At 38.3% G+C, this 20,025-nt stretch overlaps 2 protein-coding genes across 3 annotated transcripts in view; one reads left to right on the forward strand and one right to left on the reverse strand.

Annotated features, from left to right (window-relative positions):
• Positions 1-15,902, forward strand: part of MTBP (MDM2 binding protein) — a 33,396-nt gene extending 17,494 nt beyond the window's left edge. For both annotated transcript variants that reach the window (XM_059866090.1, XM_059866098.1), the window contains exons 17-22: positions 1,653-1,748; positions 4,878-5,144; positions 6,348-6,579; positions 7,677-7,790; positions 9,507-9,572; positions 11,003-15,902. In XM_059866090.1, coding sequence (XP_059722073.1) covers positions 1,653-1,748; positions 4,878-5,144; positions 6,348-6,579; positions 7,677-7,790; positions 9,507-9,572; positions 11,003-11,038 — 811 coding nt within the window. In that variant the 3' untranslated portion in view covers positions 11,039-15,902. The remainder of the gene's footprint in view (positions 1-1,652; positions 1,749-4,877; positions 5,145-6,347; positions 6,580-7,676; positions 7,791-9,506; positions 9,573-11,002) is intronic.
• Positions 14,702-20,025, reverse strand: part of SNTB1 (syntrophin beta 1) — a 113,852-nt gene continuing 108,528 nt past the window's right edge. The window contains exon 7 of the mRNA XM_059866112.1: positions 14,702-18,104. Within this exon, the coding sequence (XP_059722095.1) occupies positions 18,012-18,104 (93 nt within the window). The 3' untranslated portion in view covers positions 14,702-18,011. The remainder of the gene's footprint in view (positions 18,105-20,025) is intronic.

Below are 20,025 nucleotides of genomic sequence, written 5' to 3' on the forward strand. Positions count from 1 at the left end.
TAGATACATGGAGTTACTGGAATAATTTTCAGGATCTGTACATCTATTAGAGTTAAGGCCAGACTCTATAAATAGTGTTTGCAGAAGCAGAACCTGTACTATTTGTGCAGTGTGTCACAGAGTGCTAAGTAGGCAAGACAGTCTTTGCAGTCACTACAGTTATATTTGTTGACCTTTTTAATACTGAATAATAGAAACTGTGATGCAATTTTTTGATACAGCCCTTGATCCTTTTTCAGACTTCATTATATGTAATAAGAGTGCTTGTGCAAGGGCAAGGTTCTGTAGTATTTGGGATTTTCTGTAGGATTGAGACTTCTTTAAAATAGTTACTGAAGTTTTGAAACTAAACTGAATATGTTCTGAGCAGACAATTCAAGCAAGTTAGAAAATATGCAGTAAAGATTTAGAATCTCCTACTGGGTTGTTAATGAGTGGAGAAAATTTAGAATTTTGGCTAAAATATTTTCCTTCCAACTAGTTGTGTGGGAAAGAAGTGAATAATTTTTCACTTAAAAAAAAAAAAATCTATTTTTTTGGTCTTTGATTTTTTTCAAAGCAGAGAAGCACTATAGCATAGAATACCTTGAGTGTCTTGAATGATTTGCTTTGAGCTACAGATGAGTGAGATCTGAATTTGAATTGAGTCCAGCAGAACACTGTACTCCAAGCTGCTCGCTCCCCTAGCAGATGCTTTGACTAAATTCTCTGGAATTATGAGGAGCTTTGCACAGTAGGTGATCAAGAGCAGTGAAATGGACCTAAGGATCTTCCTGACCAACAGGATTGAAGAGATTTTGAGAGAGACTCGTGAATTAAAGGCATGTTCACTTGTTTTCTGTGTTTGAGCTTAGATAGAAGTTTGATAGTTTTGGCTGATAGTCTTTCCAAATTATCATTTTGCTAGATTCAGTATTACATCTTTCCTGGATGTTTTTCTCAGATTATTCCAGTGGAAATGGTGCAGAGGCAGAGTATATGAATAAAATTTGAAGCAATGTGTAAGTTTCAGATTCTGTTAAATCTTGCCTTTGTGTCTTCTCTTCTTTAGAGATAAATGTCAGGGTATGTTGAGATCTGGCAGCAAGATCTTCCTATCTGCCTTGCTATGGTTTATTCCCTTGAAATACCCTCAAACAAATACACTCTTATGATTTAGCTGTAGAGAGTTACTAGCTGGAATTGAAATATCCCAGGAACAAGCCATTAGTTCTGGAGTCTGGGAAAGATGAGTGTTAGGTGAGGCAACAATTTGAAGCTAAAGGGAAGGAATTCACTACTTATAGTGTGTGATTGAGAAATGGGAGGTCACTTCCCAGTTCCTCTCAGTTCATTCTACCACTCAGGTGTCCCATTGTGACATTGTGATATTTGCCTAGTTTTATTGGTAACTTGTTTGGAGCAGTGACCTTAACCATCTAAGAAATGTCTTAAGAGCTTCTGTAACAATAATAGCTCAGTAGGAATTAGTTGAACTTAAATTCTCACTTCAATACAGACTTAATTTTCCATTGATGCTTTATCCTAGGGCCTTAGTTGCAAGACATGCTCTTTTGTTCTTCATATGTGAAGGCATTTGTTTCTGATTTTTGGAAGTATAATTTATCCTGATGGTAACTGGTTAAAATAGATCTTTATTTTTCTCCTTTCAGTGAAAATGCCTTTCGTTTGACACCAGAGCTTACTCCTCGAAAACTCAGAGGTTTGCCTTTTGAAAAAGCGGCTGGATGCCATTATCATGGACTTGAGTAAGTTTCCTGGCTTCTTTTCTCAGATTTATTTTTTAGTTTCCAGTCTAAGTATAATTAGAAATGTTTCAAGCAACATGTTAAGGGTATGTTAATTATGGGTTAAATGTCACTGGTTTCAATTGCAACATTGCTGCCTTGATGGTAATGTAGAAACATTGAAGGTGTTTTTTTCTCAGTTGTACTGCTGTGTCTCTTCTCAGTGTCTCTGAAAATTTTAATTCAGAGCTAAAAATGGCAAGGGAATTAGTACATATCAAGTTCCTAGTGAAGCACATGTTTTAAGTACATACATAGTTTCTGCTTTGATATTTAATTGTAGACACTTTAAGACTGATAGTCAAAAGGTTTCATGAGACCTGCTGTGATGCTGCTACCTGCATGTTCAGGGAGCCTGAAAACACCAGCAGGCAAGTGTTAGTGGTGAGGATGTTCCAGAGGAGCCATATGGCTAGGACTGTTAGTTAATCTCAGCCAGCCAGCAATAGTTATCTGTCAAAGTAAACAAATGGGCAAACTGTCACATAATGTAGCTGTATAAAAATAGTTTAGAAAAATACAAATATTGACATTGAGGAGAAAAGGAAAAAGGCTCTAGAAATGCTGGAGAAGATAATTAAGCATAACTCTTCTATACAGACAGTCTTATTGCAATATACATTAAGAAATGCAGTGGATACCAAGCATAGTTAGTTCAGTTTTTGTGCAAGTTTCTGCTGCCTCCTAAAATCACATTTTCAGATTATCAGAATTGACTAACAATGCTGCTGGTATTTTTTCCCTATTGATTTTACAAATAGTTTGATTAAGTCTGTGTTTAATATCTGGTCATTTTAGCCAGATTCTCTAGGGCAATGGAGCACTCCTATCTCTTTAGTTATCTCTTTTTCTAAACAGGAACTCATGAGTCTGTTAGCCTTTTTAGATTTGTAATAAGTGGCACAGAGAGGCAACTGGGTAGAAAAGAGAAATGCATATGGTGGGTGTGGGAAGAAACCACTTCTCTGTTGTCGTTGCTGTGTACTATCTTACTGCCCTGCCTGACCTCAGCACGGAGTGTGCCCGAGATTGCAAATTAGGCACAGCACAGCTTGTGCTGCCTCTTCTCCTAGCAAAATGTGACAGATATAGACCACAGGGAGGCCTGGGTATTGTGGAGAGGAGGAAGATCCTGGCATATTAATATTGCAGGGACAATGTGCTTAGCAGAATGGGAGGGAAGCAGTAGAGTGGGCGGTAGGGTACGACCAGAACATATTGTAACAGTGGTTATGGAGCAGATGTGTTTGGTACTATACAGTTTTCATCTGCCCAGCTGCTGTATTTATATTTGGAGGTAAAGTCTTGTCAAAAAACAAGGAGTAACAGTTATCATAGAATGGCTTGAGTTGGAATGGACCTTAAAGATCATTTAGTTGCAGCCTCCATGCCATGGGCAGGGACAGAAATAATCCCACATATTTTTCCCCAGAACTGCTCTTAATTAATTTTTCACTCAGCCTGTATTTGTGCTGGCATTGCCCTTATCCAGGTGCAGGACCTTGCACTTGGCCTTGTTGAACCTCATCAGGTTTGCACAGGGCCACCTCTCAAGCCTCTGGATGGAATCCCTTCCTTCTAGTGTTGACCATGCCACAGAGCTTGGTGTCAATGGCAAACTGCTTTCCTGAAGTCCAGGGGTGGGCTTGCTGTGTGCTCTCCTTGCTGCCCTGAGGATCCCAAACTCCACTATTTAATGGTCACTGCAGCCTTGAGCTTCACAATCCTCACCACCCCCTCCTTCTTGGTGGGCACGAGGTCCAGCATAGCACCTCACCTCACTCAGAGAAGGAAGTTACCAGTGCATTCCAGGAGCCTCCTGGATTGCCTCTGTCCTATGTATTGGCCCTCCAACAGTTTATTGGGATGGCTGAAGTCCCCCATGCAGACCAGGACTTGTGAATGTGAGGCTGTTCCTGTTTATGATTAAATCAAATTTTTGGTGTAATGAACATGTGCCAGACACTTGAATGCTGTTTTGCAAAGAGAAAGCAATTGCTATTAAAGCAGCTAGTAAAATGGCAATTTAACTTCTAAAGTTAAATGGATTTTTTTATCTTTGTAGGGTATGTGACTACTCAGAGGACTGAGAATATAAATAAGAAAAATAAATTCCTTGAAATTTTTCATTTCAGATAACTTACTCTCTTATCAGATAATGAATTTATTTCTAGTGGAAAGTCTTCCTCAGCTGTAGAAATTTGATTCATCAGCCAGTTATTAGAAAAATTAATTTCTCCCTGAATATGAAAATACTCTGAAGAAAATGAAAATATCAGAACTAGCAATTTAACATGACTTCATGTTAAGAGATAAAAGTAAAGAATGTGTCTTGCATTCCTGAGAGTAGGAAACATTGCTGAGCAGTTTGAAGGGTGGGCTGAGCAAGAGCTCACACTGTTTAAAACAATTTGTAACAAGGAGCTGGAATAAGACAGGGTTTACTGTTACCTTTCCCTGCACTACAGTAAGTCACTGGGTGATGAAACACTGTTCTCTTGCAAGGAATCCTGGAAATAATTTATTCCAGAGAAAATTTAGTTAAAATGCATTTTGTGTTACCTCGTGTGTATGTTTCACTGAGTTAGCACTTGTTCATTTGTTATCTTTCAGCCCCACTGTAGTTATTACAGTTTGTTCTGTTGACTTGGTTGATCAAACCAATTATTCATTGTAGTCAATAGGAAGCTTGTGCTTGTTCAGTGAAACTTTTTTGGTATTTTTAGTACTTAAAAAATGTGAATCTCTCAAACAGCAATGTTTATCTCCAAGCGAAAAGTTGCATTTCAGAGTTTGTTCAAAGAAAAAATAAAATTCTGCTAATGTCCATGGAAATCTTATAAGAACAGGATAGAGTTACAAATAGTATATAATTCAGCTTCTTTGTTGGAGTTGGACTTAAGTATAGTAAAATCCATCAGGCAAATATTAATTTACTGGGCTGTTAGAAGTTGTCTTTCAGAACAGTATACCAGTTCAGACCAAAAAAAAAAGGTTTTGGAGTTCACATGACTGTTAGAAGTAAGTTTGTCTGATTGTAATAAAACAGAGACTTTCTCTCACAGGTTTCTCACCCAATTTCAATTTTAGATATTGTCTTGATAATAGAAGAGCCTTGGAGAGAGATGTGGGATATGCTGAACTTCAAACTCGTCTTATTCGCTATGAAACTCAGACTACTTGCACCAAAGAGTGCTGCCCTGTGCCTCTTGTCTTGAGTCCTCTCCCATCTCCTGCAGTCTTGTCAGAGCCTGGAAGTGTCCCTGATGGAGAGACTTTGCAAAGTGAATTCAAAACAGAGACATCAAGGCTAAAACGCAGATCAAAAGACCTGGATTACTTTTATCCCAAGAAAAGGTAATGCACTGAATAAAATGAATCTTTAGCATGAAATGTTTCAGTAGTCTCTTGTGAACTGCATCTTTTCTTTCATTTCAAAATGTTTTAGTGAAGCTATCTAGACAAATGTTCTAGTTGTTTAATCCTCTTCTGTAGGTTCATTTTTTTTCCTCAAGTGCGATCTCTCATCGATGGCATTAGATTAATCAAAACCATGCAGCACAGGCACACTTTATTTAACAGATTTGGGGTTATATCCTGCAGTCTCAAGTGCCTTTGAAAAGATGACAGATAGCCTCATCTAGGATTGAAACAGTCAGTGCTCCTGTACTATGAATAAACAACTAAAGGTTTAGAAAGCCAAGGATTGTACAAACAGAATAATTGAATTTCTAATCCAAAGGACTGCTGGCATAAGATGACCTACCAAAATTCAATCTTATTGTCAGCCTTGTTTATTAAAGTCTTTTCTGCAAGTTTAGTTTTTAAGATTTCCCTTTGTATCTTGTCCTCACTCTGAAGATGCAAACTCTGTCACTGAATAATAGCTTCTAGGTAACAATATTTCCAAATTCACTTTTTTACTGTAATACTTCACATCTTCCGTATTTCCAGGTTGATACCCTTTGCATTCTAATCACAATAAGCCTTGAACAGAGGTCTGTCTTTAGAAATAAGTATATCTTTTGCAGCTTACTGAATAGCTAGAAATGAAGATGTGATTATACTTAACATTTTGGTAATTGGAGTTTGGAATTACTGATGCTCTTACAGTTGAAGGATCAAGGAATGCAATGCTTCCATAGAGTTATAATGCCCAACTTCTTGTAGTTGAGTTGTGACATTCCTATAGGGCCAAAAGAAATTAGATATTTTCAAGAAGTTATGTCTTATCCGAAGACTGGAGGCCAATTCTCTTCCCAAGAGTTTTATTTTCTTAGTTACCTGAATTCTTCAATTTGTTTCTAGACCTTTTTAATCAGAGGTGGAATGGGTCTACATATCACAGCCCAATCCAGTCAACAGAGTGCTCTTCTAATACAAAAATTTTACAGAACAGAATCCTGTCTTCCTGTCTGCTGTTTTCAGATGTTGTTTGCAGGAATGCTCAGTACTTACTGCTCTGAAGCAGCAGCCTCTCTAGCAGAAACAACGGCACTAAAAGAGTCAGTACAAAACCTGAAAGTGACTTTTATAAGGTTTTTTTCCTGACCTTTGTAGGCTGACCAAATCTGAGAGCAGCGAGTCGCTGCTGTCGCAGGCAGGCGGGAGCAGCAGGAGTCACTGCGCGGTGGCTGTGCCGCAGAAGCGCTCGCAGAGATCCCTTTGTGTGGCTGCAGCGCCATCGGATCCACCCGGCCACGGCCACGGAGCTGCCACCAGGGCTGGCCCAGCTGCAGAGCCTGAGGCTGCAAAGCCAGAGAAGGAGTCGAGATCCCAGAAACACACAAGGGTAAAAATCTGCCTTGTTTTCTTAGTGAAGAAGAGCTGTTTAACTTCTTTCCGTGGGACTTGATTTGGAAAAATTTTTTAGCTCAAGGTGAATTGTCTTCATCTGTATTTGTTACTGAACTTCATTCTGTTCACTTGTGTAAGTGAATCCTGAAGGCACTGAGGAGAGTGCTGCTGAAGCAAAGAATGAAAAAGTGTGCAAAGAAAATTTTATCATGCCCAGAAAATTAAGGCTGAGAGAGCTAATGGTGAGGAATAAAAAAGGTGGAAATGAATAGCAAATAATAGGAGTTATGAAATGTAGATGATTAATGTAAAACCTAAAGGCACCAAAGAGATATATATTCTGGAAGGGTCAAAGGCATCGTGGACAAACAGACTAGTCTGAGAATAAAGAGATTCCTGTAGTTTTATAAATCCATTAATTGAGATAGCAGTTAAATAATTTGGTGGAATAATGTCTAATTATTAGCTGTGTATATTAGGAATGCCTCTTCTAAAATACAATAACTGTTTCTGGCTTGATGATACAAATTCTAAATTACTACCAGGATACAAGGAGAACACTGCAAGAATCTTAAGGTACTGTTAAAGGCAAGCTGGAATGGTCCAAGGAAGCATAAATTGGTGTGACTCAGTCAGACCTACAGCAGAGTTTAAACATCTCTGATGTAAAGAATGTCAGAGGAAATTATCTAATGAGACTTTAGTGTCAGATTTTAATTTTTTTTAATATGTATGCATCAAACAAGGGAATATCAGTACAACAAAAAGTGATAATTTGATATATATTATTTTGGAGAAGAAAAAACCCAAGATAATATTGACTTTTTATCTTCCAAGCTCCATGTGACTGTTCACTGATCCTTGACGTGTAAGCATTTTCTTAATATTTTAAAATTAAGGAAATGGAAATAGATTGTTAAAAATCTCTGCTCAAATTCAGGCAGTGAGCTGATCAGGTTTGGCAATAGATTAAAGGCAGGCAAGATCACAAAAGATCAGGTTTTCTGTGTTGGGCTTTTTTGCTTCCCATGGACAATTTTTCATGTCAATAGTTGGGATGAACTTCTGAGTGTGTTTTGTTCTTTTTCCAAGATGTTGAAGGAGGTGGTTGCTAAGACTCTTCAAAAACATGGAATTGCAGAAGATCATAAGTGCTTTGCATCATGCAGCCAGCGTCTATTTGAGATATCAAAATTCTACTTAAAGGTAACTAGAAGACACACTCTTACAGTTCTTTATTCTTAGTTAAGTGAAGCCACTCCTAAATAAAACTTGAGCTAGCATGTGGTATATTCAGAGTTGATTAAGCTAATATTTCCCAGTGGTGTGTTAGTCATGTGTAGATTGTGTGGAGAGACCTTTGGACTTGTCAAATGGAGAAGGTAGTTTTACAATATAGTTTGGTGGGGTTTTGCTTGTTTTAAAACCTTCTAAAGCAGTAGCCTTTTATACATAGTGAAATAGTATGCTAAAGCATGGGCCTGTTAGGTTAGGTCACTCTTAAGAGCTGCAACAGCTAAGGAGGCAATAGAGTATCTCCCAGCTGTAGCTGTGACAGCTCAGCTTTCTCCCTTGTTCTAAGGTTGCTGGCTCAATAAGAATCTTACAGAACTGACTCAGAAATTGCAGTTCCCTGACATGATGTTCTCTGTTATCTAACACATACTGGCTCAGCAGCACCCTGAAGAATTGCATCAACCTCATGTTTAGGGGGAGATGAGAATTTTTTCCACAATATCTAGGAGACTGTGAGTCAATGCTGAAGCCCATGTTACTTGGTCTGAGCACAAAATCAAGTTTATTACAGTATGGAGTGATTAAAAGCTATTGCTCACAAGCTGAGCTGCTGTTCTGTTTATTTGCATGTGTTTAACCTACCACTGTGGGTGAACCAGCTCAGTTTAGTCAACTTCAGTAATGGTACTTTAGGCTAAAAGAACGTTGAACAGGGCTGGATGCTTACACAATCAGAACATCTTGCTGATAGTCACCAATTTCTTAAATAATTGGAAGACAGTTGTGCAGTCATTCTGTAAGTGCTCCCAAAATCTCCCTGAAATATGCCCTGAAGGAAGATCTCCTAATCCAAAATCAGAAAGGGCTGCAGGTAGGGATGTGTAATTAGAGCAAATCAGGGTTTGTGGTTCCATTTCAAGTAGAAAAGGTAAAGGAAGAATATGGCAGTGAATATGGCAGAATATGGCAGTTCTTAATAAGGAAGAATATGGCAGTTCTTTCTAGAGAGAGGTGTCACAGGATTGTGTTCTCTTGAGCTGTCTTGCAGCTCCAAGTCTGTGGGAGTCCTTTGAATCCTTTTGTGTGCTGCATAATTCAAAAGCACGTTAACATAGGTATTGTTTTCCTCTGGAGAGAAGTAGTAAATGCATTTTCTTTCTCACCCAGCAAGGTTTTGTTCTTGCTTTGTTTCAAAGAGTAGATGAGGTTGGACTCATTAAATGGACTGCAAAACAGAAAAGCCATTCTAGATTTTTTTCTCTTTTCTGCACTGGTTTTCTTTTCTGATGTCTGCTTCTCTGTTCTTTGCCAGAACTCTGTATTACAGGGTAATCTCACAGCTGATTTCCATGTCTATATAGAAACAGGATATCAGTCAAGACTGTGAGAACTTTGAATATAATTGAAAAAAAAATTCTGGAAATTGTGCAGAAATATGCAGAAATTTAGGAAATCTCAATCATAATTGAGTACTAGGTTTTGACTGCTGTAAGGAAACCTGCAACCCACTGGAATAGATTTAAATTATTTTCCTTTTTTTTTTATTAAAAAAGCAAAGGCAAGTAATTATTCTTTTGTTCTGAACAAGGGGATAAAAGTGTAACACTGTCCTGGTTATCAGAGCTCATATAACCCAAATTAGAATGACTGTATGCTGACTTCTGTGGCTTTTTGTTTCATATTTAGGACCTAAAAACTTCTAGAGGACTTCTTGATGAAATGAAGAAAACAGCAAATAACAATGCTAAACAGGTAAGACCATGTGTTTATTTGTTGCTGTACATAGCCACAGGATGGTGTAGTGCACAGCTTTAAGAGATGAAGAGGTGCATGTGCGTCTCGTTTCACTCTGATCTCACACAAACTCTCTCTCAGGCAGTAGTTTCAAGGCAAAATTTCCAGGTTTTGGATGGTATTTTAGTTACAGCTGCCAAGATGGTGTGCCACAGTGAGAAATGGAAATGAAGACAATAAATGTTTCTACATCACTGAAACAAATGAACAGGAAAAAAAAAAAAAAGCAAGAGAGATGATATTTTTCTTTAATTAGGATCATTAGGCAGTTGTTCTTTTCTTGTGTTGAAGGAAATAACATTTCAAAGGTTAGGAAGTAATAAGCAGGTCTATGAAAGGAAATAAATTTTTTAAAAGAAGCAATGAAAATGAGTAATTTTAGGCTTGTGAGTAACTGTAAGCACAAGGGATATCAGGTGGGGTTATTTGTGCATAATGTGGGACTTGCATGCACAGCAGCACAAAGCAAATGACAGAAGTAAATATTCCTCCAGAAATTAAGTAACTCTGGTACTAAGTTCTGAGATATACACTGAAGTGACTCCATGATTTGGGGCGGGGGGGGAAAGGAAAAAAGTCTCATGAAGAATTACAGTGCATAATCATAAATTAAATGGAAGAATTTAAGGTAGTAAGGTAAGTAACAGAACACACTCTCAAGAAAGCTGCTAGATCCCCAGAGAACTTACTCTATGAGAGCAGTATTTGCTGTGTTCTGTGCTGTATTCCTTTGTGGATTGCTTTGTATGGATGATAAGGTTTCAAAATCTATATGGGTTGTGATGTTTGTGGTTGAGCTGGGCTATTATGCTGATACACTGCTTCTCACCTCCATCTTTGGGCAGAAAATTGGTAATTTTTTGTATATTTGCTGTTGACAAAAGGCATTAAAATTCTCCTAAACTGCTTAAGTCTCTGTTTTAGAGAGTATTTAGTCAGTGGTCTGAACAACTGCCCTGTTTGAAAAGCAGCAGTGATAATGGTGGTAAATACAGCAGTGCACAAACTATCCTTCATTCTTTCTTCTCTGGCATTGGGAACTTTTACTGCTGGAAGCATGAGCTGTTTGGCATTATGTGCACCTTCTTGCTGGTATATGGAGAGAATGGGGTGAAGTATTTAAATTCAGGGATTCTAAAAATGCCTTTTCCTTAAGACAAAGCATTCTGTAAGATTAAATACAATTCTATGGTAATGCTGTTTCCTCTCAGATTATTAGCAATACTTTCTTCTCCTGAGTAGTTTGCTTTTAAGTCCAGTTTAATAAATACTACACAGATGGTGACAAAGGACTAAGGAAAGAATTGATAACATCTGAGAGATGTTCTTAATTTGCTTTCAAAACCAGGAGGTATGTAAATTGTTTGCTTTCTCATTTATTTGCCCAGGTGATTGAATGGGTTTTGGAGAAGACTAGCAAGTAGAGGCACTGTGTGGATTCTATTCACACCTTCCCAGGAGCTGTGGAGACAGAGCACTTCTGACATGAGAAGCATTATGCTGCCCAATGCACACGCAGATCTGCACACTGGGAGGACTTTGGTCAGTGGAGTTATAAAGACTCATTCTTCAAGCACTGGAGCAAGGTTGGAAACTTTTTATGCTGAAAGTTTTTAATTTTCTTTTTTTTAAATTCAAATGAAAAGAGGTTGTATTTTATATGTGTATTTATTATGTTTGTTAAAAGGAATATAGCTTGACTTGATTTATAAAGCTTTGTATATTTTTCAACCAGTGTATTTGGTTTTTATATTAATAAAACCCCCCCATATTTAATTTTAATAACTACTATCTTGTTTTACCTTCTTGTGTGAAAATCTCGATTCTACTTCAGCTTGCTCTTACAAACAGCTGTTTACAGCATCAGCCATTGACAGTTTATATACTAATTAAGAATAGTTCCTATTCTGCAGGTGAAAACAAACACAGTCAGAATTTGAACCATAATTACCTCTGTGTTGTAATATAAGGAAGAAAAAAAGCATGGCTTGAAACTTGGTGCAGGGTCCCATTAAAGAAAGTTTCTTCATCTTACGAGCTGAATTTTCAGTATAATTTCCTGCATGCTCTTTGTAACACTCCTTAGAAAAATATCTTAGGAGAGGTCTGAGATTTCTTTTCCTGGAAGAGGAGAAAATCAAAGCAATAGTGGTAATGAGGATGATGAGAGCTGGAGAAGAGCTGGTGTGCTATGCTGAAATGTAAGGAAAAAAAGAGTTTCTAGCTGTGTTGCAAACACAGTAAAATACTAAATTTGGCCTCTGTTTGTTTAATCCCTGGCATGTACCTGGCTGGGACTAATGTAATTATTCAAGTTAGTATTTTGTTGAGATGAGGAGTTCCTACTAAGCTTTCTGTATTAAGGATTTCCCATTTATCATATAAACTAACAGGATTAAAACTGATAGAGATGCAGGCTATTGTTTGTTATGTTATCCCAGTAGGAAAATAGATTAAGCAATACAAATATAAATGAAATGTAATGTTGTGAAAAAATAATCGAACTAAACCATGTGGAGGTTGGACTTAATACTGTAAAATCTATGCTTTCTCTAAAGAGCCTTCCTGGTTTTGTGACATTATTCTTTGCTTAATTCTATTTGGTGTAAAGCTGAGCCCTGAGGAGGTTTTTCATGTCTAACAGGATCTTGAGTTAAACTGTTCTGTTCCTTTGTTCCCAAGTTTACCATTGTCCTGAACTCTACAAGACCTTTCCTGGGTGGGTGTGTATGTACTTGGTTTAACTGAGCTGCAACAGGACAGCTCTGAAGTTGTTCTGCTGTGGCAGTGGGCTCTAGTGAGTACTGTGTGCATCTAAGCCCAGGACAAACAAAAAAATCCACTTTTAAGGTGGATTACATATGTCTGCAGAATGCCACACATCCACAGCATCCCAGTTTTAGTGATTTGGTGAAATAGAAATGAAATGAAGAGAGTTATTTAAATAATCATTTAATAAGTGCATGCACAAAATTGCTCCAATGTAATGATTACTGTGTATGGCTCACATTTCTTTGTATTCAATATAAAAACAAGAGAGTAATCAAGACATTAACCTTTCTTAACATCTTCAAGTGAATCAGGAAAGTCTCTACTTCCAGAAAAAGGAAAGCTGTAAGCTGTAGCCTTATCTCTTCAGCCTAAATGCTGATACTTTTGTCTGAATACTAAAGCAAGCCACTGAAAGTTGTATTTTCTACTTAATTTTGGGAAGTTTCTGTATTTGTAATTAGAAAAACTTCGTAGTTAATAATAATACATAAATTGATAAGTAAAAGTACAGAAGCTCTGCATTTCATAAATCTTTGAGGCTAGCTGCCATGAGCAAAGAAGATACCTTCAGGAAAGCAATTAATACTTTGAACTGCTTTTCCTGTACTTCAAGTAGAACCCAATGGTTATTGGTTTAATTAATTCTGTAGACTCAAAGACTGGGCTGAAATAATCAGCAGGAAAGCAGTTAGGGAAGCATAAACATTTTGATGTATTGGTTTTCTGCACAATTCCCAGTGCAGAACTAATCCACTGCTACCCATGTCTCATTTGCTCTTTGTGTTGGTGGCTTTTTAGGACAAGTGGTAGCTGGTTTATTATTGTGGCTTAATAACACTGTGCCCCATTTGAGCTCTGATAACTGTCCCTGTCCATGCTCTTAACCTATAAAACGTAGGCATAGTAATTTGATCTGGTCCACTGCAACAGCACTAAACCAAATTATTTTACATCTGTCATAGTTCCAAAACCCCACACCGAGAGTTCCTGCAGCTTAGCTGATATGCTGTAACTTAGGTGATGCAGAATGTAACATCAGCCTTTGCCTCTGAACTTCAAACTATTTTCTTATTTGTGGCTGTTGAACCCCAAATCCAGTCTGCCTTATGCATATTTTGGGTGCTTGCTTTCATGTTTTTGCAAATCAGGATATAAATCATATTCACCAGTACACAGTGCTGGTTTACCCATAATCCATCCATCCTAAACACGTAACTTAACATAGCATTATGTATTATATGTAAAGGCACATTATCCATCCATGTTATGTGCTTATATTCCCTACAGGATTGGTGTAAGACAGCACTGATGTGGTTGCAATTACTTGGTGATATGATTACTTGTAATATTACAGCAATTAATTTTAATTACATGATGAGTATCACTGGGCTACCACAGAATTTAGCTTGGGTACCAACACTTGTCCAAATCCACAAATTTCTTTGTCCCAGTTCACAGTTCTCTCTTGGAATTTGTTTTCTGAGTTTGTTTCCTAATGCCTCTAATTATTTACACAAGCACGGAAATTCTGATGAAGGAAAAAAAATGAATAGCTAATCCTATGTGGGAAAAGCAGGTGATGATGTTCAACAGGAGGTTATCATCTCTTTTAAATGTTTAAGATGTTTTTCCCCTCATTCATTTAAATAAAAATTTTGCCCTGGTTAGTCTGGGGGTTCACTTTAAGCAAGCAGGCTGAGTTTCTCAAAATTTTGCAAGCATATTATTAATATCTGCTCTTTAAAATTGAAGTCACCACTGAATTCAAAAGTGTCCATAATATAGTGTGTATGTATATATATAAAAATATGTAATACATACTGTATTAATGGTCTCTCTATATAGTAAATAGATTCAGTAAATAGCTAGTTATCAATCTGCCAGTTTGACTTTTATGGAAAATAAGATAAATTTAGAAATCAATGGTAGTGTAATGATCTGAAGCACATAATTTCTTTAGGCTCTGATTCTGCTTCCACTGAAACCAAAGAAGCTCCAATTAACTTTTAAGCATGGGTAAGAGGACACTGAGAATGCTCTCAGGTGGAAATCAGATCAATATCCCCTTGAAATCAGCTGAGCTTCCCAATGCAAAGAGCTGCATGGAGTGTGCTGCCATGTCCTGTGGGAGGAAGAAATTCTAACATTCTGCAGAAGGAAAACACTTGCTTTGTTACTTGTAAAGGATCAATTCTAATGGTGTTTGTGGTGGTGATTTGCATGGTAGCATGTCAAGAGTCTTGTTCTGATTTCCAAAGTACCTTAAGAGAGAAGCTGGTTCCATTTGAAGGGCAGGACTAGTAGAAACACCAGTATGATTCCCTGAACACAATCAGATCAGCTTTATTTTTTTAACAAACACTTTACATCACATTTTATCAATATCATTTTTGCTCCAATGTGTATCCCAGTCTTTCTCATGGTTAAGCTGCTATACAAACTTTCTGATAAGACCATTCTATTTATAGTAATTATTTTGTGAAAAGAGTGAAAATCTGGAATATCCCTTTTTAGGCTTTCCATGAGGCTGTTCTGTCATAGCTTGGGTCAGACTGAAAGAAAAGGCCTAAATTCCCACAGTTAGCTTTTCTATTTGGGCCACTAAGTTAAGAATTAAATCAAACGAGAAAAAAAATCTGTTTTCCCGTAACCATTCATAAGAGAAAAAAGGCACATGTTGGCCTCAGTCCTTGAATGCAGAAGCTTGATCCGAAATTTCTGCTTTTTCTTCATTTTTTGTAAGTCTTCTGTTACCACCTAGTCCAGTATAAATGACAGAGGAAGCCTTGGAACTTCAGCAGAGATGTCTGAATGACCTGCCCTGAAATGTCCCCGTGGGATTTCAGGTTTTTTTTTTTTTTTTTAAGTTTTTAAGTCATTCCACCAACGCAATTAACAGTTCCCTCTAGTAACAGAATTCTTAAAAGAAGCAGTGAAGTTTAAATGTATTTCTGCCAGCCCAAAACCAAAGGACAGTCTTCCAGATACTTTGTATCCAGACAAACTAAGCTCACATCACAAAAATCCAATAAATGACTTTATTAAATATATTCTTTTCCTCTAAAATATAAATATTCACTATACTCTTATAAATGTGGAGTAGGTTCATATTTCATTTGTCTATCCCATCCAAATATGAATCAGTCCAAAATCTGAAAATGAAGAAATAGCATCTGTAATCATAATTTTTTTTCTATAAATATATATAATATGAATTTTCTTTACAAACTGCTTAGTTATTCACTTAGACTTCATATAGTACTGAGCACCTTAGATTACATTTTGTGTAATTTAATTGTTGGCACTAATATAGGAGTTTGTAATATTTACAATGCACATACATGTTAGGTATAACATTCCAGTGATTTGTAAGTGTTAAAAGGAATAAGGAAATAGTGCAGTATAGTTTACATATGTATTTAACCTACTCCCCCAGCACTTTTATAGGAGCCTATCTCCAAAATTTTAAATTGTACTTTGGAACAGCAATAAAAATGTCCTGAACTGGTTTTTAAAGACTTGACACAAGAGTTTCCTTGGTAAGGTGACATGAGCTCCTCCTCAGAGTTCTGTCCCCCTGCGTACCGACTGCTCTCAGCTTCTCAGAGCTCTCCTAGAAGCTTCCAAGCCCAAGGAACTGCCACAGAAAGCTGTGTGAATGGCAGTGGTCACTAAATGAGAAATGTCCATCTGGAAATTACTGGTAAGTTAAGTAACATGTTACCTCCTTGTTAATTTACATGAGGAATTAATTTTTAAGTGCAAGTACCATGACAGTAAAATGAAAGTGCAGAGCTGGGTGGATCTCTCCCTGGCATGCCTTTGACTGGTGGGAGGTCCTGGGAGTGGGGCTGCTCCTCCAGTGGGGCACTGAGCTGTTCTTCAGTGATTACTTTCTGTATTTATGAATTCAGCTCATCATCCTAATATTTTAATTGGTTTTGATGATTAAGATACGTATGGAAATCACCATGTTATTATGCTTTGAATAGACAGCATGACTTATGCTTAACTCTCAAATTTAGCTCAAAAATAACATGGAACTAAAATGTCATTTTAATTTTCTCCTTTGCCAGCCAAGTGATGCTGAATTGAAATCTATGTTCTTTCTCAGGAATAAAAGAAATGTTGTAATATGAAAACTGAACATCTACAAACACTGAATATATTACTTTCTGTCCTTCAAAGTGTGAATTTAGGGCAAAACTCAAAAAACAGACAAAACCTTACCCCTGCTCTTTTTAAAAAGGAAGAACAACATCAGTGGCATCCCTGTTTTGCTTCTTCCTATTCCCACCAGATCAGGTGATGCCAATTTATTATTTCTAGGTGTGAGCTGTGTGTATCATCTGTGGTGCTGAAAGTCAGTTCCTGCCTGCTTTTTGCTGCTCAAGTAGCTGTGAACAAGGCTGAAACTCAGTGAATCACGTTTTGAGTCACAACAGTAAGCTGTGGTGCAAAACAGTCACCAGTAAGGTGTGGGCATGGAGATGAACGTCTTGTATTTCCCCAGCAAGAAACCTGGTCTTGCCAGGTCATGCCCACAGGAGCAGTTCTAAGTCAAGGAGTGCAGCTCATGTTCCTGCCCTGGTGTATGTTTCTCACTGCTTCAATAAATTTTTCACAAACTCATAAAATCAAGTCTTCCTCCTTCCCTCTGTTTGTTTTTCTGTGAAGACCACCCAACCAGCCTTGTCTGAGCAAAGGGTGGGGGGGGACTCAGTAGGGGTAGGAGGACAGAATCTTAGTATGGCTTTCTTCTGGAAAACTGCCATGGAGATAAGTTGGCAGGAGCATCATCATGCCTCAGAATGGATTCAGGTAGCTTTTACCTGAGCTGGGGCTCCCAGATAGCTGAAACTCATTATGCTGTTGTGGGGAGTCACTATAAAAATGCATCCTGTGTTCATTACCAAAGGACCCTCCTGCCTGTGCCCCCCTGACAGCTGGCTCTCAGTACCATCCCTGTGGCTGGTCCTGCTTTGGCTCCATCACTAGGAATGTGGGTGACATGTGGTTACTGCTTAATGTGAAAGTGCCTCTGGGGGGCCCTTCAGCTGTTAGCTGCCCACAGCTGGATTGCTTCAGAGTGTCCAACTCAAAGGTGTGTATTTGCAGGCTCTGCTGGGTATTCATGCAACAGGTTCTGGCAGTGCTCCAAAAGAAAAATCTGTAAGAGGTGCACAGATTATAACTGAAAGAACCTTTTACTTTCAGGTGATGGGACAATTTTTAGAGGATTTCTCCCCAACCAACCTTGGCTTGCATCACAACCAACAAGTGCTTGTCTGCATAGCCCTTTACTTTATATAGACAAGTACATTGAAATAGGCACAATTTATGCTTCTGAAACATTTACATGTATGGTACTACACGCTTTCACGGTCTCATATGGGATTTTAAAATCCCATTATTTACAACGAAATCCCCCATCTTCCTTGTCATGCCATCTCTTTAGCTGGTTAAAATGAAACCTGGGCCTCGGAGGACTGCAGAAATGACCAATGCCCAGTGCTGAGTCTCAGGCTGGTGTCTGCTGCCAGCTAGGACAGGTTGCTGCTGTTGACTGTACTTCAGATTAGTGTGGTTACCCTGTCTTTCTTTGAAGAAACCGATGGATCTCACTTATGCCACCAAGCCCAGTCTCGTGATCTTTGCTGACAGGAAGGAATGAATGATGAAAACAATTGGTTTTGGACAGGAATGAAGGTCCAGTTGCTGAAAGTACAGAAAAAAAAAATCAAGCTGAGAATTATAGCTCAAACAAGAAATAATTTACTGAGTACTCAAACTGCTGTCTGGTATTTTGAACAGGCTTCTATTAATAACAGCTCTTCTCTACACCATATTGTTTTTCCTTTGCATTCAGCTGCAAATATTTAGGTTACTAAAACTAATAAGCATCTTGGAAGCAGGTGAGATCCTGGTGCCTCTGCTTTGTATCATCTGGGTGAGCAGCAGAAAATGGAGTCAGATTCTGCAAGCACTTTTTCAAGAGGCTTAACCCCATTTTTTTTGGCCATTTCTGCCTGGGATGGTGGTAGGACTGCTCTGTTTGATGCCCAGTGCATCTGCTGTTGGTGCAGCTGAAGTACCTTCAGCCACTGCTGCACAGCTGCTTCTCTGTTCTCCCAACCAGGAGTGAGACTGAAGTTAGACTTTGTTTTCCATAGTCATGGTTCAGATGATCTCACCATGCACTTGCTAAGCATGACAGGCTAGTCAGTGTGCAGAGGACCAACAACAGGATCACATCAAAACAAACCATGTTTGCCTTTTGTGGGAGTGCATTCTGCCCTGTTTCCTCCTTTTTCCAGGCTGCACTGCAATCTGAGAAATGCTCGTTAGGCCTTGGCCTTGAAAAGCAGCACCTGGGCTCATCCCTTCTTGAGCTCATCAGAAACATCCGTCTGCTCCCAGGAACTACTGCTGTCTAAGGAGTTCCTGTTTTCCTTATGAACAGCCTTGGAAACTCTTTTCCTTGTCTGGATGGCACAACATTCCTGTTCTCACACTTTCAAATAAACTGCTGACCCAAACTGTAGCCAGGATGAAACACTGTTATGACTGAAGCAGACTCTTTAGTGACCCTATAAACAGCTGTCCAAAATGAGACCCTTTGAGCTCTCCTGAACTGCAGCAGGCTGTGAGCAGCACCTCCCTCTGAGTGGGGCCTCTCAGAGCCAGCAAACTCTCAGGTTTGCTGTACTTGGAGGATCACCAAACAACAAGTCCTGGGCTGGTACCCTCACTCCTCAAGGCCTGACCCTTTTCCTGCTGGGAGATGCAAAAGCATCCAAAGTGAGTACTTCCCTGACCACTGAGGGGAATTTTTCACAGGCACCTTGCTTGCACTGTTTCTGTCTGTCTGTGTGCATGCACCTGTGTATATACTTTAGCAAATCTGGGAGACATGTTGTTTTCTTAGATGTTTAAGAACCTTCGATATCTCACTAAGTAAGGTTAAGTCATAAGTTGTAAGCCAAGTTAAAGGCTGCTGAATGTTGTTCTTCTATTGAGTTGCTAAGTTCAACTTTGAAGTCGTAAGCTGGGTTTAATGCTGCTATTCCTCTGTTAAATTGTTGAGTTGGTATAAGTTAAGTGTTGTTCTTTTGTGAAATTGTTAGGTTTAAGGTATAAGTTAAGTTAAAGTACTCTAAAGTTTGAGTGCTCTTAAGTTTTTAGACCATGTTCCTTTTTATCCTTGCCTTCACTATCCTTTTGATATGCACACCTTAACACACACACAAGCCCCCTAGATGGTTCTCAGTTCATTTCTGTTTTGATTGCCTTGATTTTGATTGCTTGGTTTTGTTGCTGCTTTGTTTCCTTGGTGTGCCTTAATTGTCCTGTTGGCAGTAAACTGAATCTTGCCAACAAACTCTGTCATGCTGCCACTAAATATTAAATCTGGTTTTTGCTGATACCCTTGCTGGTGATTTTTTAAGCAATCTCAAATACTCATTTCTAACACCTTTCCAGCAGTCATGAATCAACATTATTGACAGCTAGTAAGAAATTCCCTTCAAAGCCTGACATTAAGCAGTTTGCAGAGTATATGTTAACAAAGATGATGTGTAGAATTAAGTACCACCATGTTTAGGAACTGCTGAAAAAATCTGGGAGGAAAAACTATGTT

This window comes from Haemorhous mexicanus, chromosome 1, assembly GCF_027477595.1.
Source record: "Haemorhous mexicanus isolate bHaeMex1 chromosome 1, bHaeMex1.pri, whole genome shotgun sequence".
Classification (NCBI taxonomy): domain Eukaryota; kingdom Metazoa; phylum Chordata; class Aves; order Passeriformes; family Fringillidae; genus Haemorhous; species Haemorhous mexicanus.